The sequence below is a fragment of the Cavia porcellus genome, unplaced genomic scaffold (assembly GCF_034190915.1).
Source record: "Cavia porcellus strain 051 isolate PalLab524CR breed Dunkin Hartley unplaced genomic scaffold, mCavPor4.1 scaffold_16, whole genome shotgun sequence".
NCBI lineage: Eukaryota > Metazoa > Chordata > Mammalia > Rodentia > Caviidae > Cavia > Cavia porcellus.
In genome coordinates, this window is record NW_026947499.1 from 27,662,588 (window position 1) to 27,688,038 (window position 25,451).

Genomic DNA, 25,451 nt, shown 5'->3' on the forward strand with positions numbered 1-25,451 from the left:
TCAGATCTCTATTTCATAATTAGTTCAGCTACAAAAATCCAGTCATTAACTTTCCCACTATTTTTGCTGTTGTATATGATCAATATTTTGCCCTAGTTCAGGTCCAAGAAAAAACTGCACATGGATAGAGCAATCTTTCATTCCCTATTTTTTACCCCTTGGCCTTCTCTCAGTCACTGGTGACAAAACTGAGCATGAATAGTTGTTTTGGTTATTTTTTTGTTGCTGAGACAAAATACTCAATACTCAAATTTAAAAAAGGAAGGTTTTATGTCAGATCATAGTCTGTAGAGGTTTCAGGGCATAGTCAGCTGGTTCCAAGGCAAGGTGGCACATGGCAGAGGGCCATGGCAGGGGGAAACAGTCCATGGCACAGAGAGGCAAGCAGAAGCCAGCTAGTGATGAAGTAGCCAACAGCAAGCAACAAGCGACAACAGTGGCCCTCTTTTAGTCTCTTATATTCTAATAAGCTGCACACCCTTAAGGTGGGTAGCAGTCATACCCAATGTGTGCCTTCTTATTATCCACACCAAAAACTGTGCTGAAGCAGCCAGTGGACTAATTTAATATCCACACACCATTAATTCCAGCACCACACACTCCAGATCCAGCCCTCTCTGAAAAACTCCCATTTACAACTACATGACATTTTGGGGGGACATCTAGACATAAGCCATAACAAGTATCCAGAAACAGCAATTATGGAGCCACAGTCTGATCCAACTTGTCCTTTGGCTCTAACCCATTCATATTTTTTTATTTCCTTTCTTCTAAGTATCACCTGAGAATTGTCTTGTCAAGTAGGTACAGGTCTAGGAACAAGTGGGAACTAAGACAACACAACAGTTTTCTGTCTTCACTTCTATTTCTGGAGTTGTCCTAGTGTGATATTTTTGATGGCTGCATGTGAGTAGGGAAGATTTTATAGCATTTGAATATTCCAGGACCAAGGACAGAGCTCTCACATAAGGACAACACTGCAAAGAGTCTTGCTTTATCCAGTCAGCTCATCTTTTGTGCAGATTTAGAAAACAATCTGTGAGAAAGCAGACAATGATGAATGAAATAATATGTAAGAAAGTTGCATGAAAACGTGTGTTTTCCTCACTTTGCAAATCGATCTGTTATATTAGTGAGCGCAGAGACTCCCAACAAATTAAAGGCAGACTAGGAAGCAGCTATACAAGTCTCAGGTATTTTGTAATACACTCTCGATTTTTATACAAAATTGTAAGAGAAGGAAGAATCTGGGCGGGGTGGCACACACTGGGAACCCCAACACATGGGCGGCTGAAGCAGGGGATTGCTGTGTTTGAAGCCAGCCTGTGCTACACGATGAGTTCAAGGCTGGAACGACATAGTGAGTCTCTGTCTCAAAAACAAACAAACAACAACAGAAAAGAACGAGCCTCTGTGCCCAGGTGAATCATGGATTAAGCTTTTTGAGTATAATCAGAGTCCTCATTATTCTGACCTCACAAATGAACATTATTTTAGCACTTTATGTTCTGAAGCTCAGGGACTAGTATGCTATCCATTTCTTTCATCTTTAATGAACTTGTTTCTCTATTTTAAGGGGGAACATTTATGAAAGGTAAAGCCCAAAACAATTTTGCCATGTTTGAAGAATCCCATTTCCCTCTGTTGACGATCTTTTATCCATTTTTTCTGATATATAATATCACTTATTTTCATCCTGTGAATATTTCCTCCTATGTAACATTCCTAGTTCCTTTAAAATTTCTACAACGGGCCAAACTACGACTTCCTGTGAGCCTGGGGCATCTGCCATGGGGATGGGAAGTGAATCACAAGGCCAAACCACGCCTTCCCATGAGCTAGGGGCAGCCGCACAGGGAATGGGGAGAGAATCAAGCGGGTTGGGAGACAAGAAGAGCACACCCCACTCTTGTAAGCAATGGGCTGATTTGGAGGAAGTTAGGCTGAGACGATAGCAACCGAAGTAAAAAAATAACTTAAGTTTTGTATTGCTTGGTTGACTTTGCAGGTCTAAAGCAAACAGTCTGAGCATCTATTGGAGGGTAACAATATGCATTATAGCAACTACGGGGGACTTCTTTGTGTCTTGTTCTTGAAATCCAGTGTTTTATTTAATTTTACTGTTTTGTTTTTTCCTATATTTGGTAACCTGAGTGACTATTTTAAAGATAACATATGCAATATAACCATCATTGTTAAATTCCTATCATTTTGCTTTGAAAACTTATATAGCTATTGTGGGGTTTTTGTTGTTGTTGTTATTTTGCTTTAGTTGTTATTTTTTTTTTTGGTTTGTTTGCTTCATGATTTTTTGTTTCCTTTTTAAAATTAACAAATGAAAAGAATTTGCTACAGTTTAGATGTTGATATTCCCCAAAGGCCTGTGGGTTCAAAGCTCAATCTGCAGCTTAGAGTGGTCAGATGATGGTGGGCCCTCTAGGAGGTGAGGGTTAAGTTAGACCCTGTACCCTTGAAAGGCACTGTGGGACCCTGTCCCTTCTCTCTGCCTTTGCTTCCTGGCTGCCACGTGGTGAGTAAACACAGTCCTTCTCCACCACGTGTTCCAGTCATGATGTACTGCTACACCGCAAGTCCAAAGCAGAGGGGCCAGGTGACCATGGACTGAAGCCCCCAAAACCATCAGCCATGTTTGCTGTTTGTTCACTGATTGTCTCAGGTATTTGTAGTAGTGATAGAGAGCAGACTGGCTCCATATTAGAGGTGATGTGATTCATCGCTAAGGTACAATGAAGCAGAATGTGGTCATTCAGTGTCTCCTTATTGGAGAAAAGATTTAGTGCTCTTAAAGACACAAATTACTGCTGTGTTACTGAGGACTGGATTCAGACACATCAACTAAAAGCTTTGTAACCTTTGGAGACTTTTTTTAAAAACAATGATCTACTGAAATGATCTTTTGAAAACCTTGTTTAAACTGATGTATTACTTGACTGAATTATTTCATCATGAGAAGAAAGGTCTATCTCAATGGACTTGCTTTGAAGTCTTTGGGATTTTACATTTCTATCCCACACTTATTTATGTTTTCTAGGCTCTCCTGCACTCAGTCACATTACTGAGATGTCCACAGCACAGGAACTGACCCAGTGAGTGACAAACGTAGCTGAGGATGAGCTGGCTGAGGGTTGACTTGGCCACTGAACCGATTGGCAAATGACGTGGGTGATAGTGAGCGTGACAGGTGCTGTGTTCATGTCCTGTGTCACTTGCTATTCCTATGACCCCTGCTAGGATGTGTTCCATCTGCACACCTAAGCAACTCTGAGAACAGAGAGTCCTGGACATGCTGAAGAGTTGTTGCCGCCCAGGTACAACTCTTAATCAGTGATGATTGGGGATTGGAGGATGTACAACCCAGCTCCCTTGTCCTTCAGGTGGAACAACTCCCGGGCTTGCTGCTCACCAGGCTCCAGAGTTACACAGTACCACGGAGCCTGACTGTCCTCAGGAGTAATTTGCTTGACCGGTGTCCTCCAGGTCCTCCTTGTAGTGCTGGGGATCAAACCTAGGCCATCATGCATGCTAGGGAAGTGCTCATCCACTGAGCCACATCTCCAGGGAAGCACTTTTCAGTCCTATGTTCCTTTTCAGTCTTAATTTCCCACTTGTCTACTAGCACAATATGGAATTTGGAAAAACCTATTTGCGCTTGAATTCTTGTCTTAAGGTTTGCTTCTGGGGGACACAACCTAAGACATTAGGTTGAATCCAATTGCTGTTATCCCAGAAGGTGTGAATATTTTGCTCATTTCTCACCCAGAAAGAACAACATTGTTGTGAGGCTTCCATAGAGAAGTCATAGCTTACCTTCTCCTTAGAGGGGTCCCCTTATACTCATAGGGTTTCTGGGTTTGATGGTGACTTATAATCAGCTCGACTGGGCTATGGGATACCCAGACACTGGGCCATATCCCTTCAGTGAACGTAGGACCCAGTGCAGACACTGGGTCTTCTAGGCGTGACTGCCATGGAGTTCTTGGATGAGATTAGCGTAGGAGCTTGTGCCCTGGGTAAAGCAGACTGCCCTTAATGGCAGTGGACCTCATGCAATCACCCAAATACTACAGGAAGGTGGACCCGCCCATAATTGGGAAAGATGTTATCGTTCAGATCTGAAACATCCTCCCGAAGCCTCGAGTTTCTAAATGGGGACTTTCGGAAGGTGACTGGATCATGGAGCACTGTACTCACTGGGGGAACTGTACCCAGTGCTGTTGGGGGGTGAGGCCTTGTTGGAAGAGGCAGGTGGGCAGGAGGGGGCACCTCCCTCCTTGGGTCCTCCCTTCTCTCTCTGCCTCCTGGACACCATGGTCTAAGCAGGGTTCCTCTTTCGAATCTTTCTGCCCTGCCATTTTTGCCTTGGAATTGGTGAGCCAGGGACTGTACCTTCAGTAAAAACCTCATTCTTTAAATTGTGAGTTTTGGAGATTGTGTTTCAGCAATGACGTGACTAAGATGTTCCCTCCTGTCTGGGACTAGGACATCGGTGTTCTGGGGTGTTTGAACAGGATTGGGAACACCGATCTTATGTTTCAGATCAGCCCGTCTGGGATTTGGACACTGCTCCTCCTGGTGTTAGACTTGGGGTTTGACTGGAATCATGTGTCAGCTCTGCAGCTTGGGACTGTCAGCCTTGAGACTTGCAATGGCACGGATAAATTCCTTACAATAAGTCCCTGCATGTGTTTCAGTTTGACCCTGCCCAGTGCCTCAGACACACACATGCACACAGGGGAAGGAAGAAGAGAGAGTGTAATGAATTGGTTCACAAAATCATATATACACACTTATACATTTTACTGATTCTATTTCTCTGGAGAACATTAACCAATAATGACTTTGATACTGACGAGTGGGATGTTGTTACTCTTTGTAGGTAATTAAGGTTAAAGAAGCTCCCAAGGATCATTTGAGAAGACAGGTAAAGAAGAGAAACCTCCCACTCTGTCTCCCCAAACCCTTCTCTTCTCCCCATCTGCTATGTGGAGACCCTTTAAGGAAACCATCTGCAAGTCAGGAGGGCAGCCCTCACAAGTGACTTGGCTGCTACCTTGATGGTGGCTTTCTACATGACGAGAACACTAGGAAACAATCTTTACTGTTTAAGCCACCCAGTCTATGGAACTTCATCACGGCAGCCTGAGACTGTGGGGAGGGGATGATGTATCTGACTATGCAAGTCCCCTGAGATCTGTCTGGTTCCAAATATCCCTTCAGTGAACGTAGGACCCAGTGCAGATTGGGAAAGTCCCATCTTGGTCTTCAAAATATCCGCAAGTGTCCCCTGACTCAATTCCCAGAAACTGGAAATACCCTATTCGGTACCATCCTATAGCCCTGGTAACAAAAATCTCATAGATTAGACTCTTTTTTTAATATGTTTTATTAGCATCAATATATACAAAGTGGAAAATGACTTAATTTCATTATTCTAGCTTAGAAAGTTTGTTCTGCTTTTTATTCTGTTTAACAATAAAATGAAAATGCAAGAAAATTTCCCAGGAGAAAGCCTACCTTTGGGGATGCTGGAGAATTCATCATAATATCTGGCCTCAAATGACCCAGTAAGCCTCATCAGGATATAGAAAGGTCACGACCTTTAGCTATATCCCAGGGGACGTCATTTTTGTCCAAGGGACATGTATCAGCCTAAAGCTACCCACTCTTCACCAAATTCCTCCTCTATACCGCCATCGTGGTTGTAGGGCCAGTTTTCTTTCTTCTGGGCTTGTTGAAAGGTTTCAAAGCTATCAGCATGATGTTCCATAAGCTCTCCGAGGGGCCGACTTCAGAAACACTTTCAGGGAAAAGCACATCCGTGGGATTAGGTAAAGAAGGCTGTCAGATAGCAATCAGAATACTTAAGTTGGATAAATAATTCTACCAAAAAAGAAAGACAAAAAGGAAAAGCTGAGCTCCAAGCTGAGGAGGGTTGAGTGTGTGCATTTTTAAAGCACAGTGTGGTAGCTGACAATACAGCCTATTATGAATTAGTGTGTAACACACACCAGCACATGCATTCTCCGAAGCTCACACTCTCTGTAAACGTATTTCCTCACTATTTTAAAAACGAGTGGCTTGTAGGAAGGCTCGGTTCATTCTTAAGTTTCTCAAGAGGGTATTCTGTCCAAAAATATTTCATTCCAATGGGTTTCGATTTTGATCTTATAAAAACAGACGTAGATGAACAGTAATGAGATGTCTCATACATTTTTGGCACTATTAATTTTTTTACCTTTACATATTACAAATACACACTTAGATATTTTAAAAAGAAAAAATAGACACCAAACCTGTCTTTTCAATCACACTGCACATTGCTGACCTCAAATGACCCAACTCTAGGCTACAACAAACTTTTAAAACATAGCTACAAGAGCTGCACTACTGAGACAGAGCCAGGACAGTGGTCTCCTGAAAAAAAAAAATCGCCATCTTCTCTCTGCATCCAATAGCCAGTAAGAATACCTGGGCCGTGACCTGGTCACTTTCCTGGAGCAGGGTTAGAAGAATGATTTTGTATCGTGTCAGTCTTTACAAAAGGCAAATGTTTAGTTTTCACCTACCCATCGTATGTTCTAAAACCACATATTATTAGCAGAGTTCTTCATTGCAGACAAGGGTTAGGGTTACAATGAATATCAAATAAAAGTCAAAGCGAGGATTGGATTTCTGCCTTTTAAAACAAGCTTATGCTATTTGTATTGTTGTCTTTCACCAAGGCGACATTGCTCACGGATGGCCAGAAATGCTTGTTCTCTGATTCTTTCATAAACAGGGTAAGCTTTGGGGGGGTCTGGAAAGCAGGCCTTTGCTGTCTTTTGCTCTCCCCACGAATGCTTATGCCTTCGGGATTGCAGAGGTAGGACTCTTCTCTGGCAGACTCACCCCTAGGATTGAGGTCTGAGCTGTAGTGGGGTGGGGTATGCACAGGACCAGTTTCCTCTCTCAAGCTGTTCCCAAAGCAACTGTGAGGATATGGACGCCTGACCATTTTCTTTAGAGCTTGGCAGCCAGCATGGTCCTTTCTTTGAAAACCAGCAGATTTAAAACAGTTCTATAGAGCAAGGGAGGGCACCCAAAACCACTGACCCGCCTGCCTGGCTGAGCTGTGTCATCACCATGCACCACCGCGTGGTACCGAGGAGGCAAATCACCACATGTGCCATTCCATTTAGGCACCTTCACCCTCTGTCTTTTTATAAAAAGCACTCAGATTTAGAAGACAATCTTCTAAAGAGTCACGCACTCACAGTTCCACTGGGCTGGGGCAAAGGACCCTGATAAAATATCAAGATGCTCATGCAGTTAGATATAGTGCCATGTCTTCCTGTTTTGACCTGAAATTCCTCTTCCTCTCCTCACTGATGCTCAGATCGGATGATGCAGAGTCCCTGGCATGGTTCGTTGTGATTGCAGCCCATGGTCCTAGTCTCTGCAGCTCCATGGTCAGCATCCATGCTGCTACCCAACATACAAAGTTCCAGAGAACAGGCGAGTAGGACCTTCCTTCCTCCTTCTCCTAGGACCTTCCCAGGAAATATTGGCTCTGGCCGGGCATGGTGGCATATGCTTACAATTTCAGCACTTGGGAGGCTGAGGTGGGAGGATCATTGTGAGTTCAAGACCAGCCTGGGCTACAAAGTGAGCTCAAGGCCAGCCTGAACTGCATAGTGAGACCCTGTCTCAAAAAGACAAAAACAAACAAACAAACAAACAAACAAACAAAAAACCCACAAAAGAAATATTGACTCTGAAGGGGACACCCTCTGGAGAAGCAGTGTATTTGACTGTCTCCTACGTTGCAGGCCGAGACATCCCAGAACCCCAGGAGGAAAACAGTTCACCCCTGAACTTCAGAGCATGGTACCTCCTCCCTCCCGACACAAGCCCTGTAACTGTGCGGGGTGAATCTGCCTGTGTCTCCCACACCTGTGGATTTATTGTCTCTGCTGGAGGGTGGCCCTGCCAAACAAGGTGATCGATTCTGGCACTTGTGTAAATCACCAGCTCTTTCATCACTGAAGAAGTGTCAAGGAAAAGAACATTTTATTAAGCCGGTTCCCTCACCCAGGGTGCCCCTTCACCCACTTCCTCGTAGGAACTCTTAGATTTCTCATCTTCTCTGAAAATTCTCCCTTGTCATTTATCACCTTTTAAAAAAGAAAACATTTTCTTATTTTGCCAGCATCCAGGGAAGCCAAAGTGGTACAAGAAAATGTTTATGTGACATCTTGGCTGCCTTCAGAAACTCCGTGGGACAGAGGAGAAAAGATGACACAGAATTTGTTTTGGACCAAAACAAGGAATGGGTTTAAGTACCCATGTTAAATTCCAACCCATAAAGACCCAATGAGAAACACCCTTTCCAACCCAACCTTGGCAGTTAGATTTGCACCCAGAACACTCCGGGCATGGATGCCAAAGATGTGTGTGACTTGATGCAGCCTCAGCATGCCAGGACTGATAATGGGAGAGACTTGATTTGTTGTTTGTTGGTCTGTCACTGCTGCTGTCTGCAGATATTCCACTGCCTTGGGCATGAAGGCTGTCAAGGAACTTGGCTGCCCCCGCAATACCTCAAACCACACCTACTTCAATTTTAAATATAATAAATACAGTGAAGAAAACAGTAAATCTTCAATCAAGAGTCTAAAGAGAAGACAGCAGACACTCTGGGGTTTCGATCAAATGCCACGTGGTCTCTGGATGGATGTCTCGAGGAGGTCGTAACTGAGTTCATGTCTGTGAGTTCCCTTCTCTAGCGCAGCTCTTTAGATAGAAACCTCATACTCTCTGGTTTCCTGTAACAAAGAGAGGCACAGAGGTGTCAAGCCTCGTGTGGCACTCACGTTGTGATGGTCCCAGTTCGTTGTCTTCCCTCGTCCCCGACTGCGGCCATGTGGACTGCAGAGCGATTCCCCTCTGGCCCTGACTTGCTTCTTCCCGCAGGTTATAAGACCAAGGCTGCCCCCAGACTGTTCTGTGTGCCACTGTCTTTGTGCCATCCCCTGCATGAGGCACGAGCTCTAAGCCTTTGGTCTCCCCGGGGGCTCAGGGACACAGAAGAGAGCCGGGTCACTCGGCCACAACCCGGCATGTTCCTGCCACTCTGCTCAAATCAGCCTCATCATGGCCCCAGGGAGTGGGGAGCACAGGGGTGTTTTTGCTTTAAGACATTAAGTTTGGAATTGTTTGCTATTTGGCATTATCTTAGACCCAGGTCATTGATCTGACCTACCAAAACATCGCCTGATCTCTAAATGCTATTTTTCTTAAATTGGTACAACTGGTGAAACTTGATGAATGCATTCATCCCAGGGAGTTGGGACACACACATGTGGTTCTTTCCTATTTCCCCTCCTCTCCATCCTGGACCCCCTTCCCACACCCACAAAGTCCACTAACTGCCATTTTTCATCAGCCTGACCTTTTTTGAGGATCTGAACACAAGCTGCCTAGAGTGTGAAGAACATGTGCCCTCTCTCAGTGCGACGTGAGTGGTGGCTGGGTACATACGAGCCATTCCAGGCTCCAGGGATGAGGAGCAGGGAGACAGAAGAAACCATGGCCTGGCCTTGGAAGTGGTCACTGTCTCATGTTTTAGAGGCATCTGCAGTTCCTGCTGGGCTAATATAGAGGAGCAGCCACAGGTATGCTTCCCATCAGATCGGAGGTGTGGGGGGCGGACTTCAGTGGTGCCCACCTGCTTGTGTTCACGTTCTTGTGTGAGCTTTTCCGCCTGGAGGGTGGCCTTGCCTAAGATGCCACTTCCATGTTTGCATTACACAGGTTCATGGCTCCCATCTTGTGAGGAGACTCGTGTGAGCTACACACTCATGCGTGTAGATTTGTGGTATTATTGTTACAGGTCAACAGATGACTACACAGAGGGGCCTGTTAGAGGGTGAAGACAAGGCAGCAGGGACAACAGGTCACTTCCATCCCCGCACACATTGGGAGGGGACAGACCTCACAGTGCAGTGAGTGTGAATAGATGGATTTGTACTGTCATGATCTGCCTCTGGACCTTTGCACGTGTCTCTCTGCCTGCCTGGCACACTCTGCAGCCAGTTCTACCCGTCTTCCACCTCTCCGATGTGCAATCACTTCCTCTGAAACATTTCTCCGGCCCTCTCCAAGTTCCCCCATCATATACTCTCACAGCACCTTAATTTTTTCATGTGATCACTTAGCACAATGGAGCTAGTCAGGGACACATCTGACGACTTGAGGTTTGTGGGGAGGCCGGTGAGCATCACTGTTCAAGGCAGCAGGCTGAGAGCAACCTGGCTCGCAGCTGGGCACCCTGACTTGGTGCCTGCTGGCCGTATCTCTCTTGCTCTCTCAGGACCTTCATGTCCTCATCAGTCAAAGGCACATGACTCTAGAATTCATGCCAAGGAAACTGTAAGTGTGCAGGCATTATGGACGTTATGCACTTGGTGTTTGGTACATGGGACATATTATTATTATTATCATTATTATTATTAGTGATATTCATCCTCTCTGCAAACCTGTAAGCTCGGGCCGGGATATAGCTTAGTGGCACAGCACTTGCCTGGCAAGCACGAGGTCCTGAGTTCTATTTCTGATACAAACAAACAAAAAAAACCTGTAAACTCAAGGGGTGGGAACTGAGCCTGTGGTCAAGCACCACCTAATGACATGTGGTCAACAGTGGGCTGCAGAGTGGACAGTGGCCCCACGAGATTATAACGGGCAGAACGATGCCGATTGCCTGCCGATGCTGTGGCTGCTGCCACGTGACGTGGCTTCACTCATGTGTGGCAATGCAGGGGAACGAACCTACTGCACGGCCACCATCCAGAAGGATGGCACCTATGGTCAGGGACAGTAGGGGACACCTGCTAATGATAACAAGTGACAGTGTCACAGTGTTTCTTTCGTGTAGTTGCTGTACTGAGTTTTTAATTTAGAGCTTTCCCCTGCTCACCTACAAGGGTTGCTGTGAGCTGCATGTGACGTGACTCTGGCCTCAGTTTCCTCCTTCTCCTGTGTCCTCTCTCTCTGCCTCCATCTCTGTGTCTGTCTCTGTCTCTCTCTCCCTGCTTTTTCAGTGCTGGAATGGAACCCAGGTCCTAGCATGTGCTAAGCAACCAATCTACCACCGAGCCACATCCCCAGCCCTTTTTATTTTGACACAGAATCTTGCTAAGTTGCGTAGGTTGGACTCCAATTTGGGATCCTTCTGCCTCAGCGTCCTGAGTAGTTCAGATGACAGGTGTGAGCCACCATGCCTGGTTTGGTGATCACACTGAGACATCACAGCAAGCCAGGTGTGGTGCTGCTCACTTGTCACCTCAGCACTCTGAGACTTGAGCCCAGTCTTGGTAACTTGGTGAGTCCCCACCTCTAAATAAAAAGTGACAAAAGGGCTGAGGACATAGCTGAGTGCAGGGATCTTGGGTTCAGTCCCCAGTTCTGCTACACAGATGAACGAACGAACAGACAAACAAAATGAAATGAAAGAGACAGTAAGTGATGAACCTGTACCATCGGGTTTGGGGACCCCACCCCAGATATTCACATGGTGACCACCACGTGGTGGTGTTCCCAGGATGTATCCTGCTGTGAAGTGAGTGTGCTTGGGCAGTACTGTGCTCCCAGGACCTAGCACTGGGCTGCCTCTCAGGGGTATAGGAAGGTTGAGCTGTGCCCTCAGTAAGGAGCAGGGCTCAGCCAGACGTGGAAGACGGCCACATGTCTGGGCCACTGGGGCACCCACAGTCTGACCACTGGGCCATCTGTGGGTCCTAGGAGCAGCCCTTCCTTCCCATGGGTGCCCTGAGAGTGGACAGCCTGTCAGACTACTCCTGACTCCAAGCACTTGCCATAGGGCTGGATGCCCTGGTGGTGAGCGTGGTGGTGGATGCGGTGGGCACCAGCAGGACTTCGGCTGGGTCTTCTGCAGGCAGCACGGTGGCTGAAGAGGGAGGAGGCGGGAGAAAGGAGAGCAACTCACCCCCGTCTCATAGATGGGGTTGTCGAATTCGGTCTCCACGGTGATCTGGCTGTAGGGGTGGGAGTACATGAGGGGCAGGCGGAGGCTGGAGTAGTAGCGACACCTGGAGAAGAGACCAGAGACGGACGTCAGCTCTCCCGTAGTGGGAGACCCATTGCCATGAGGGATGAGAGCAGTCAGCTCACTACCTGAGCTCAGGCAAGTCTTCCCTTCACTGTGTTTACTCTAATGTGTCAGCATTCACCTGTCTGCTTCCTCCTCTTCCTCCTGCCCTTGACAGGAGCTCCTTAAAGGCAAGGGTGTCTCACACAAGGCACATGCCTGCCTCAGGCCCTTTGCACATGCCAATTCTCAACCTGACACCCTTATGTCCCATTCCTCTGCATGTTACTCATTGTATCATGTTTACATCCTTGCTCAGTGGGGCCTCTTTCATCTAATAATTTAAAAATGCAACTGCCACCTCTCTTCCAGAGCCTTTTCTCTCTTTTTCCAGTTGTCTTCTCCTCCCTGCATTTTTTACTCTCTAACCTACTCCATGTTTTCCTCTGGTGTTTTGCTTGTTATCTGTCTTGCATCATTAGAACTCGAGGCCTGTGTGGACAGAGATTCCTCCTGTGGTGCTCATGTCCCTGAGCCGGGAAGTCTGCCTGGCACACAGCAGTGCTCTGGTAAGTGTGACCCTGGATGCGTCAGGGACTCTGCCAGACCTGGTCTACACCAGCCTCCTTCATCAGATGCAAGCCTGGGGCCTCAGAGCCTGGGACAGTGTCCGGCACCCGCCCAATTGTGACTGTGTATTCAGGGAATGCAAAAATGAGTGACAGAATGAGTGAGTCGGGGAGCCCGGCAGTGTGCACTGTCCACGTCCCCCAAGAAAGGAGGCCAGGAAAGTGTCTGTCTTGGGTGCTACTTCACGTAAGTCTTCTTGCCAGGGGCTCTTGGTCTGTGCCAGCGTCATCCCTTCCCCGCAGAGCGGAGTCAGCTCCACAGTCACCAACCCAGGGCTCCAGAGCAGACCTGCAGCTCTGAGGACACCACCCAGCTCCTGGGGTGCCGCCTCCTGCCTCAGCCTACCTGGTGATGTAAATGTAGGCTCCTCCCAGCAACAAGGAGATGATGAGGACCGGGATGAAGATGGCCAGCGCCATGTTTCCTCCTTCCAGCGACGACTCGGCTGCCGCTTCTGCTACTGAACAACAGCCCCTGAGCCCCTCAGCCGCGCGAGCCCTGCCCCGCGGTATCCCTCTGCCTCCCAGGCAGCACTCCGGGCCCCTCGCCCCTTCTACAGCCTCTGAGCCAGGGGGCCAGGGGCTCCCTTCCCTGCCCACCGGAGGGCGGGGTGCAGCCGCATCTGGTTAAAGCCCAGCTCCTGAGAAGAGCTGGAGAAATCCGCAGTCTCAGTGCATCCTTTAGCCAGGGTGCAATTAGGTTAAATGCGAGCAGAGGAAAGAGACGGAGAAAACCCAAACGCAGTCATGGGGAGGCGGAGTCGCAGTTTCTTGGAGAGGAGAGAAGGGCGTGAACCTGCACTGGAGGTGGCAGTGGAGCTGTCCCTGGGGGAATGGGGCCGGTCCGTTGCAAGTTTTCTAAGCAGGAGTCCCCAGCATGGCTGCCCCCAGGGAGCTGCTTCAGGGTGCACATTATTATTATCATTTTTGCCTGCTTACACCCTGCCAGTGCATATCAGGCGCACAGCTACTTCAGGGCCTTTGCACATGTGGTTTCTCTGCCTGCATCCCCCTCCCCCACACGATTCTCTCACTGCCATTTCAAGTCTTTGCTCAAAAGTCGCCCCCAGCAAGGGGACCCTTCAGGACTCAGACTCCAATCCAAGACTGAGGCTGGGCAGCCGGCAGGGCTCTGCAGCTTAAAGACCCAGCACCTTCTCAGCCTCCAATGCTCATTCTTGGGCTGCGTTCGGCCACACCTGGAGGCGCCACTGGCTCACAGCACGGTGGCAATCGCTATTTCAGAGACGAGGGGTATTTCCTAGCACAGCCTGGTGGGCCCCACATTGCTTCTAGAAAGAAGCTTGGCCTCTGCATTCTCGTGGCTGCATCTCACAGCATTTAGCTGTGTTCCAATCTATAATCCATTAACCACCTCTTTATGAGGTCTGAAAAAAATCAATCCTCAGCCTGATGATAAATAGAGGCGCACAAAACTGGCAGTGACGCTCAGCAGCTCCGGGTGAGCCGAGCCCTTGAGCACGTTTTCATGGTTCACGGGGTGGCAAAGGCAGCCACGGGCCGTCTCGGGCCGAGAACGGCACCGTGAAATGCCGGCTATTTTCCAAGCGGGGTGAGTAATAGCCGCTCCTTCCGTGCACCTGCGTTTGAGCTCGCCACCAACTGCATGGGTGACCGCAAGGAATGGCATCCAGTGACACGCGGTGCACAGAGTCCCAGATCCCAACTCCAGGGGGGACAATGACAGCTGCCTAACTGGGTGGAACACTTTCCCAAGGAAACAATGGATTGGGTTTTGCTCCTGACATCACAGCCTGAAGGAGAGGTCTGCACCCACCCAGTTTAATGGAAGTGCTGACGGTTTTCTGCACTGGCTGGGAAGGAAGGAACTGGGGAGGAAGAGTGGAGAGAAAATCAAGATGTGCTCTGAGCACCTGTCCATGTTAATCAGCTTCACTCATGGGGGAATTTCCAATAAGGGAGAAGGGAGGTGGATGTGGACGTCAGGGAAGAGAGACTGCCGGGAACAGAGCCTGGCCCCGGGCCTGCCCTCCTGCGGTGGCAGGAGGGTGCTCAGTGTAGACAGCACAGCATCAGGGGGCCCTTCCTGGCTGAGGAGACGGACCTCAGGGCTGACCCTCTGGCGCTGCCATACCTGTGTGCAGAGCTGGTGTCAAATCCCTAGCAGGCGACCTTTAGGACATGAAGTTGCAAACCCACTTGTTATGCTTTTCTTTCTAGTTTGATTTGCTTGGAGGTTATTTGTGGCTGTGTGAAAGCGGACTTTATTAATAACTTTATAAGTGACTTGGGTCAACACATTTCAAGGACCTGCCCTCCTTTCCTGCCATGAGCTTGCTGTGAGGGGTTCTTTTGGTTACGGGATGGAACTCACCTTCTAAAGCGTGTTCAAAACTGTCTTGATTAACTGGAAGAGAAACCAGAAAGCGCTGATCAGTGCAAGGTGAATTCACTCTGTAGGAAATGAAGCTCGAAAAACAATAGACGTGGAAGCCCATAACACATTTTGTTAAAGTTAGTGCTCTGTTTTCACTTGTCTCTGGCGACTGTCATCAGTAGGATCAGCTCGTGTAAGTTCTTAAGGGAAGACAGATAGAGAATAGAGGTGTGAAAACACCCACAGTGATAAGGAGTAACAATGAAGAACCCAGGATTGCACCTCGAGCTCTGCTTACGTCCCTCATTTAACCTCCAACAGTTTCTGAGGTAGACACTATCATCATTGCCATTCCACAGATGGAAAAACAGAGGTTCAGAGACGTGCGGTGACTTCTCTGACGTCACACAGTTTCTAGGAGATACAGGTGGGATTTCAACCGGGACTACTAGACTTTTGCCTCTGCTCTTAACTGTGCAGGCCAGATCTGTGTACTGATTTCACACGGGACAAAGAACTGAAGAGCGGTGGCCTTTGAGGCCCTCTTTTGAAGTCCAGCCAAAGGGAAAACCATTTCCCTGCTTGAAACACACACATATTCTGTATCTAGCAATTAGGCTTTGTTATCCATGTGAAACTCTCCTAGAGACCCTGGAAGTTCGGGATGATGGGGGATGGCATCCCATGCCCTGGTCACGGTCACCCTGGCAGCTGGGCACAGAAATACTCCATCAAGGAGTCAAAGCCTCAGAAGGGGAGCTCAGGGAAAAATGGGCGGGCAAGATGGCTACATTCACATCCTACCCAGTGCTAAGGCTTCCTGATTAGGTGCTGACTGCTAAACCAGACACAGAGAGTTAAATATTATACGGTTTCTCTAACATGAGAAACCCCAAATGTGAATGACTTACAGAGTAAAAGAATGCGGTGATGGCAGGAAACAGGGAAGTGGGCTTTTGGAAGAAGGGGAGGGTCCAGGGGAAGAGGAGAGGGCAGACGGTGGGGAGGGAAAGGCATTAAAACTGGTCAAGAACTGTATCAGTAAGTTCCCCCATACAAATGTAACTATCATGTACAGCAAACGTACACTAACACAAAATTTTTAAAAATCACCAGTGCACGATGATGACCAAACCAGTTGAAAAATAGCAGCTACCCAACTGCTGTGGTCTGAGTGTGTCTCCGAGCATCCATGTGTGGGAAGCGGAGTCCCTAAGCTGGCATGTTATGGTGTCTGGAGGTGGAGGCTTTGGGAGGAAGTGTGAGGGTTAGAGGAGGTCGTGGGATGGGGCCCACACAATGGCGTGAGTGGCTTTTTAGGAAGAGGACAGGAGCCCTGCACTGGATCTGCCATGGGTGCACTACCCTCCGCCATGCTGTGAGATCCTTGCTGACACCGCTCCAGGCTCTCGGGCTTCCCAGGCTCTAGAACTGTGAACCCAGAACCCTTCTACTCTTCATATGCTACCTGGGCTCAGGTATTTTGTTATAGCAACAGAAAACAGACTAAGACAAGTGCACTATGGAGTGCATGAAGGGCAGCAGGGCAGAGCAAGTTCAGAGGTCAGCGAGCCTGCCCTGGCCCAGAGGCCCCTCGGTGCCATGTCCACCTCTGTACCTTTGCAGACGGGCAGGGGCCCGTTCCAGTGCGACGGCTGCCCCAGGATGCAGCGGATGGTCACTTCGCCCATGAGCTCGAAGCCTTCGTAGCACATGAAGGTGAGGGACTCTCCCGGGAGGTACAGCCGCTTGTACAGGATCTGGTACCCGTTCTCAGGCAGCCCTGGGTTGTCACACGCCAGGGACTCCTCCGCTGAAATCAAGACAAATGGGGCTCTGAGGAGGTGAAGCAGTGTGGGGGACTCCTGCTCCCGGAGCCGGTGCGCCCCAGCTCAGCCCACCCCCGTCAGCCCTTCTCCCCGCGCTGAACTGTGTCGGTTCCTCAGATCTGCCTTCCTCTCTTGTCTTTGAGTACTCAGGCCTTGCTTCTCCTCCTCCATGAAGCCTTCCCTGCTGTCTCCTGCCACCAACTGAGCCCTTTCCTCCTCCACTGGTGCTGCATACACCATACTTTGTAAACACAGTGTCTGCTCCCCTTGCTGGAGATGAGTTTGTTGACAGGAGGGCCGCTCTGAGCTGGGAACACAGGAGGAGCCCAGTAGTTAAAGGCCCGACCTACTCAGCGTACACCGCCATCTGGTGGCCAGTCTCTGAAGCTGCAGACACGGAGTCCCTGCTAGCCTGCAGGCCAGGGGAACCTGAGGCTTGAACCCCTTCTAAGCCCAGCATGTGTTGAGTTCTTTTTCAGCAGCCAGGTGGAATGGGCGGTTAGCAATTCTCCTTTACACAAAGGACTGTAAATCCTAAAACATTCATAAACTTAGAAAACTTAAAATCTAAATTATGATCAAATCCTCACACTGGTAACACTGACTTTAGCCTCCTGACCCTTTGAGGGGTGTGGTTTAGAAGAGCTGGGTGCACTCAAGCCGCGCACAGCTAATCTCCAGCACTCTTTTCCTCCTGCACATCTTCCGCTGCCCCAGCCCCTGGCATCCACCGCCCTGCTTTCTGTCTCTACGAGTCTGAGTACTCTGAGGAGCTTGTGTAGATGGAGTCGTACAGAACGTGTCTTGGGGACTGGCTTATTTCACGTCCGCAGGGTTCATCGCTGTTGTAGCAGGAGCTGAGCTTCCTGCCTTTTAAAGGCTGATGATGTCCCTCTGTAGGACCAGGCTTTGCATCCGCATTCGTCAGTGGACACTGGGCCGCTCCCACATCGTGGCCCTTGTGAATGCTGCTGCTGTGCCCGTGGTGTATGAACACCTCTTTGTGTCCCTGATTTCTGTCCTTTGAGGCAAATATGCCCAGAAGTGGAATTGCTGGAGCATACAGTAATTCTGTTTTTAAGCTTTTGAGGGCTTGCTGTACTGTTTCCCACCGTGGCACCCCATTCTAGGTCTCCACAACAGTTCTCATGGGTTCCAGTTTTCCCACTTCAGATCCTAAAACAGTGGTCTTTTCTTCTGGCTTTGACCCATGTCTCCAAATATGCGGTGCTGTACCTGCTGTGGATCTATCAGAGGCAGGAGCGGGAGAGCTTTCACCAACAGCTTCGGATTCCAGCCTGCTTAGTGAAACTCCCCCAGGGGATGCCCTGAGCCTTTTACCCAAAGTGCCCCTGGGGGATCAGAGTGCAGCGGTCTCTGCAGCTCACCAGTGCAACTCCTGCCATCTCAGCTCTGCGGACTTCGCCTCAGGGCATGGACCAGGGTGCTGGCTACTTCCCCCCGGAGCACCCTAACACCGATGGAGAGGACGTAGCTTCCTGGAACTTGGCGCCCAAGGGTCTGCTTCATGTCCCACCTCCTCGGACTCTGTCCACCCGCAAAGTGAACTGGTTGCATTTGCCAGATGGACAGTGCTATTCACCCTGAGTGGTTTGCTTTGTGCTTCTCCCCTGCTTCCTTTCCCAACTACAGCTGAGCACAGTGGCCAGGTACTAAGACAGCTCTTAGTGACCTCTTTCCAGTCTCACCGTCCTCAAGAGCTGGGGGGACCTGTGACTAACTTTTAATCAATAACAGGGCAGAGGTGATAGGACAGATGTCACTCCGACTATGGTGCTTGTGTCTTGCCAGCAGATGGACCATGCTGAGGGCTGCCTCATGGGAAGGTCCATGTGGCAAGGACGGAGGGGGCTCTGGCCAGCAGCATGCTGGGAACTGAATCTTATAGACGGCCATGTGGGTGTTGATGTGGATCCTTCTCATCTGAAGATGAGACTCTGGCCTCAGGGTCTGCTGTGAGAGTTTCCAGACCAGAGCACCTCGTTCTGCTACCCACAGACTCCTGATGACAGAAGCAGCACACTCATAAACACAGGTGGTTTGATGCACCTCATTCTGTAAGATGAATCTCTAGGAACCTCTCCAGAGCCAGATCGGTCTCGGATAGCATGAGCTCCCTGTCCCATAACCTGAACAGACCCTGAACTATTCCATTCTTTCCTCTGCACCTCTTTCTCACATTGCAAACTGCTATGATGCTCATGCCAGGAATCCCAGTGCCCACTACAGTACCTGGTGCTCAAGACATATTAAATTCTTCAGGCAGCCAGTGATCAGTGAGCAACTGTTAGGTCCTCTATGTCAGGACACAGAGGTGAATAAAACAGGTAGCACTCCTGTCTCTAGGGGACCCGTGGGTGGGAGGCACACTGTACAATGTGGGTCCTGACAGGAACCTTTCCCTCCATAAATATGACTTAAAGCTGGCTCTTTTTAACTTATGCAATGCAAAATTTAAGAATAAGCATTGGGTTTTCACAGATCATGTTGGTTCATGTAATGATCAAGATTTCTGGCTTCTTCTGAAGCATCAGGTGGTCAGACAAGCTATTCAGTGATTGGCTGGTGGACGTAAGTAGCAGCTGCCTCTTAGACCAGGCCTGAGCATCATGTTAGCTGCAGTCCCTACCACGCCCTAGTGCCACACGCAGCACTCACCTGGCCCTGCATGCTCTTAACTGTATCACCTTCCAATGGGCAAAGGAGTGAATGTTGAGGATGTTTTAGTAAAGTTATCACCACTCATGAAGAATTCGGGCTTTGATCTCCTTGAAACGGAGGTCCCTGGGAATCCAGCTTCCATCTTTGAGATGGATTTTTCTTTGTACCCCAGTGGTCACCTCCATCAGCAGTTAGGAGCTATTTGCTTCCCACCCTGGACATTCAGCCAATCCAGAAGCCAGACCCCAGAAAGGGACTTTCCAGGTTACTACGTGGCTGGAAGTGCGTCTCGTGTGACCACATGGATGTGTCCTTACAGATGTCCGTGCACTCATTCAGAAAGTGTTCGCTGAGTGCCCCCTGCGTACCTGGTGACACATCCAGTGGAGGAGAAGTCAGACACCATCCCTGCCCCCCACAGCTTGCAGTCAAGACACTCCAAAGAGTCCAGTGGGGTGTAAATGGGACGAGTGTGATTACACTCAGAGGCGGTGACACAGGAGGGGTGGTTCACCAGCGGTGTGAGAGCAAGCGGCGCGGGGAGCACGGTTTCCCGGGGGAGCAGTGCTGGGCATGGGACCCAGCACCTCACCCACGTAGGCTCGCGCTGCAGCACTGAGCTGCACACTGGTCCCTGTATCTTTTTATGATAGACGCGAGTGGCATCTGGATGAGGGCCAGTACTGAGCGTGGTCTAATGATTCCGCTGAAAATACTCTGAAAAGAACCTTTGATTCTGAGCCTTGCAGAGCTCACAGCCGCAGCGTCAGCAGCCTGGAACGCAGTAGGTGCCTAGTAAGTGTTTCTGGAATGTCAGCTCAGTCAGATCACTGAGTACCGTGCTTGGCATCAAGTGTCCAAGGGACCAGGATGCAGATCTGGCTGTGTGTTTGTGAGCACAAAGGCCTCTCTGAGTCTCGGTTTCCTCATCTGTAAAGTGGGCCCGTTGTGGGTTATGATGAAGATTTCGCAGGCTCCTGCACGTGAGCAGAGTGCAGCATGAGCACGAGAAACACCGATTCCGCTCAGGGCTGTTCTAACTCTTGTCCTAGTCTCATACAGCTTCCCTATTGCTTGCTTCACAGTTTAAAAAATTTCTAGCAACTGTTTTCGCATTGAAATTGTGCTGTAGAATTTAGCCTCATCCAAATAAGACTCCCATAATCACACATTTTGGGTGTTTAAGTATTCTAATTTTCTTTAACCAAACAAGGCACAGAGCACGCTCCTCTGGGCACTGCCATGTTGGCACTGCCAGAGATGCATCTACTGCTCCTTGGCGAGCACCGCAGGCCGGTTTAGGAAGCCTACAGTGTGGGACGGTTCCCTGAATTCTTTCTCAGTGCCGTACACATTCACTGTACGGCACCTCTGCTTCACCAGCCTGGCTAGGAGCTGGGTATTAGTCTTGAAAATTATGATTTGTGTTTGCCCAGAACTCAGCCTAGCAAGGCAGAGAGAGCAGGCATCACTGCAACCCAGCGTGATCACAGCTGAGAGAGGAAAAACCCGCCCCTTCCCCTCTCCCTTTTGGGACAGAGGAGGCTGCCAGGGGCCCTTAAGAGGAAAAACCAAACCAAACCAAACCAAACCAAACCAAACCAAACCACAAAACAAACTCCAGCTCAGTACTGCAGTATAATAATATGACCAGAAGGTGGCAGTGGTAACCCAGAAGGCATTTGTCCCAACCCTTGGAATTTTCTTTCACGAATTAACAAAGATTAATTACTACAACAAACATTTACAGAGCCCCTTTTATGTGCCAGGCACTGACTTGGGCCCTGAGAATACAATGGAGAGTAAGACAGACATGGATGCATTCTGCAAGGGTGACGTAGGAGGATTATAAGTTCAGCTGCCTCCTGCACAATTTAACAACTTAATGAGACCCTGCCTCTAAGTAAAAAGTAAAAAAAAAGGGATGGGGATATAGCCTATTTTGAAGGTCCTGTACTCAACTCCCAGTACTACACACACACACACGCACACACACACACACACACACACAGAAGACACGGTTCCTGCCTTCATGTAGTTTAATTCATTCTGTGTGGCCTGCCTTGTGTCCAGCACAGCCCTGGAGACAGAGTGCACACGTCTCCAGTGGTCAGAGCTGGATGTGACCAGCATGCGCACAGCCAGTCTGGAAAGAGGCAATGGCGGCTCCTCAGTCCCCGGTCTTCTCACCCGGGATAAAGGATTGGATTTCGTTATCCAGGGCTCTGACCCCACCCTTTACATTATTTTTAATTTAATTAGGACCTCAGGGCATTCTTGGAAGTACTCATGCAATTCTAGAGTTCAGCCAGGGCTTAGAGCTAATGCTTTGATATCTTGGCCTGGTTAATACATTAATTCATTGTTTAATTGATTCCTTTCTGAAATGTTTGAACATCCATCCTGCATTAGATGATTTGCATAGATTACTTCTAATCCTCCAAGTCCTCAGAGGTAGGAACAGTCATGACCAAAACAGCCAGCATTTGCGGTGTGCAGCCAGGGAGACAGGACTGCGAGCTTGGATATCCAGGAACTCATTTCGTGATGGTCACAAGCTCCGGATATAAACATGGTCATCAACCTCATGTAGGGTCATCAAGAGACAGGAGCCTGTATTTTATTTTCCTGCCAGGAACAGGAGAGTTAATGCATGTGACGGGCTTAGCATGATGCCTGGCTGTCCGTAAGTGCTCAGAGTGTCACTTTGTCCGGTGGAAAAGGACGGGACTTGTTTGTTTTCAGGTGTCTTCTAAAGTGACTGAGTGTACATCTCGTGGGGAGCCCCGTCTGTATGTGTGGTCATCATGGTTTCTGCAGCCAGACTCGGGCTTCTGTGAAGCCACACAACACTGCTCCTGGAGGAGACACTGAGCTGTGCTGGGTCCCCTGGATAGTCACATCAGATGCAGGTGAATCGACAGGAAACTTGCTGCAGCTCCTGTGTGTGTGCACTGGGAATTGAACCCAGGGTCTGAGTATCTATTCCCAGCCCCTTCTTAAATTTTAAGATGGGCTCTCACTAAGTTATCCAGGCTGAGCTCAAATTTGAAATCCTCCTGATTCGGCCTCCCAGAATGCTAGGATAACGGGCATGCACCATCACAATGCCTAGCTTGTGTTTCCCCCCTTTTAACCTAAAGTTGCATTCTTTGTTTCCCAAACCATCAAGACCTCCGTGTAGTCTCTTGAGTGGGACCTGGCTTTTTCCCCTAACAGGAAAACACATGATTTTCTACTACACATGATTTTAAAATGTTAGCATGAGGCAAATGTTCTGGCACTGAGCGATGCCTGAGCCTCCTGCTTCTGTTCCTTCTACATAATTCATGCTCACTTTCAGCAACGGTTGTGAGCCTGACTGCCCATCTTTTAAATGGCTCTGGGTTTGGATCCCCTTCCCCAAACAGCTATGTGACCGAGGCAGTGATTTCACCTCTAAACTTTAGTATCCTTTTCTTAAAGGGAACGCAATAATGCCAGCCTCCCAGGACTCCTCGAGGAGGTGGGGAAATTTGGTGGGAGGCTCGCCTGATGCTTGATACATTTGCCCTAAATGTTCTAGAACAGGTGCCCACAGTCACTGCTAACTATTGTGATGCAATGGTCATAGTGATAAAACCCCCCTCACCCCCTCCTGGTTACCATGCAGCATGCCTGTATTTCTAACTACTAGACAGGCTGAGATAGGAAGATCACAAATTCAAGGCCAGCTCGGGCAGCTTAGTGAGACCCTATCTCTGACCAAAACTGGCTGAGTGCAGTGCAGCTCAGTGTTCAGCAGTTTCCTAGCACACACTGCAAAAGTAGAAAGCCCTACCCTCTGGAAGTGAGCACCCCTCCCCAGGAACCCAGCCTCCGCCCTGAGCAAGAGGAAGCAACCCTGAGTCTAGACGCTGGGGCCCACGGGGACAGACAGGACTCACAGACACAGTGGGGCAGGCGGGACGTCCAGATGGGGGTGCCGGTCTCGCGGCTGTAGCAGGTGAGCAGCGAGCTCCCTTCCAGCACGAAGCCGGGGTTGCAGGTGTACTGGATGGTGGTTCCCACCAGCAGCACGGGGTCGGAGATTAAGCGGGTTGAGTGGTCCACCTCTCCAGGGTCGGTGCAGTACATAACTGGGTAGATGGAAGCACAGTGGACAGCATCAGAACAGTGGTTTCCTGAATGGTCTAGAAGTGGTCCTAATTTGGTTCTTTGCTCTATTGGAAGTTAGTGCACCTTTTTGCTCAGCAGAAACTGCTGGAGAATAAGCCTGGAGGAAAGAGACCTGAATTTCATCCCTCTTTTAGGAATTGGCCCAAAGAATTTACATGAGAGCCCGAAGACCTGGGGATAAGGTTATGTATCTACCCATAATTTCTAGTGATAAAAAGGAAGCACTGCAAATTATTTAACCCAGGAAGAGCTCGATGCCACGAGCCCTTCCAAGGACTGCTGCATGGCTGTGGACAGGACACAGGGCCTTCCCTGCTCTCTGAAGCCCTTGGGTGCAGCCAAACAAGCAGCCACTGCTCTTTCAATTAGCAAAATCAGTACAGAGAAAAGAAAAACAATAAACCAATTAAAAATCAGTAAAGCGGACAATGGGTGTGATAGGAAAAGACATTCATATTTCTGAGCAAGAAAGAAAAAGTTGCAAACCAGGTTGTAAAAATGGATCCTTTATGGTAAAATACCTCTACTGTAGCTACTCTTCCTGCCTGCCTTCCTTCTTCTATCTGGGTATGCGTTCAAAGATATAGATATGGATAGCTGTCTATTTAGTAATAAACAGAAATAGCCATCCAGATCTCTAATAAAACAGTAGTTTATCTAGATCTATGTATGCCTATATATTCCCAAGTACATATGTGTATATGCCTGCATAACATGTGATATATGTATGTGTATATACACGCAATTGAAACAATACAGAAGGTTTTAACAGATGTGCCAATTCTAGAGAGTAAGATCATAAAGGCTTTTCACTTTCTGCTTTGTCATTTTGACAATGCTTGGGTCCCCTAAGGCAGCGTTTGTTGTCACTGTGATATGAAAGTGTGGTGGGATGTATCTGTTAAAGTTGGGGTGCTCTAACCCATGAAAGGCGAAACCCATAACATCTGGGACCTTGGGAGTGGGGACCCCATTGTTCCAGGAGGTTTTGCTGACCTCACTTCACTAGAAGAGAAAGCAGTTTGGGGTTTCATCTTCCTGAGATGGAGATGTGAGGGTCCCAGCACTGAAACAACCCCACACAGAATTTAATACTTAAAAAATTAAAAACTTTTAAGTGGGGGAAAATCTGTTTACTCTGATTTTATTTTTCTTGGCAAAGAATAAGGCAAACAAGAAGACTTTTCTATCATGTGTCCCTTTCAAGCCCCTAAACTATTTTTTAATAATGATGATGCTACAGGTGATTTTAATGAATGGGTAATGGGTGAACTCACTCTTCACCTTTTTAGTATCTATTATCACACACACACACACACACACACACACACACACACACACACACACCACATACACAGACCCATACTGTTGCAGAACTTCTAGGACTATTTATGTAGTCAACTTTGTGTATCTTTGGCAGGTTCTGCTAGACTTCCCAGTATAAATTTTCTTTGATGTTGAAAGTTTACAATGGGAATTGTAGGTAATCTCCACATCCTTTCCCCAGTAACTTCTTTTCTGGCTAACACTTAGTCTTTCTGGTGCTGCTATTCTGGTTCCAGATGTGAGAAACAGGTCCACCAAAGTGTCTCACAGGAGTCCCAGCAAAGGGTTGGGGAAGGGGCTCGATTTAAGAGGTGGGAAGCAAATAGGTAGGGCAGGAGGCCACTTCCAAATTCAGCTCC

The 25,451-nt window shown here is 48.5% G+C and overlaps 1 protein-coding gene across 3 annotated transcripts in view; it reads right to left on the reverse strand.

Moving 5' to 3' along the window:
- Positions 1–8,051: 8,051 nt before the first annotated feature.
- Positions 8,052–25,451, reverse strand: part of Sez6l (seizure related 6 homolog like) — a 175,687-nt gene continuing 158,287 nt past the window's right edge. Inside the window, exons 12-17 of one of the 3 annotated variants that reach the window (XM_063226026.1) lie at positions 23,535–23,726; positions 16,716–16,910; positions 15,095–15,127; positions 13,085–13,199; positions 12,008–12,110; positions 8,052–8,825 (exon numbers count right to left, since the gene is read on the reverse strand). In XM_063226026.1, the coding sequence (XP_063082096.1) occupies positions 8,796–8,825; positions 12,008–12,110; positions 13,085–13,199; positions 15,095–15,127; positions 16,716–16,910; positions 23,535–23,726 (668 nt within the window). In that variant the 3' untranslated portion in view covers positions 8,052–8,795. The remainder of the gene's footprint in view (positions 8,826–12,007; positions 12,111–13,084; positions 13,200–15,094; positions 15,128–16,715; positions 16,911–23,534; positions 23,727–25,451) is intronic. The other 2 variants (XM_063226025.1, XM_063226024.1) reach the window with 2 other exon arrangements.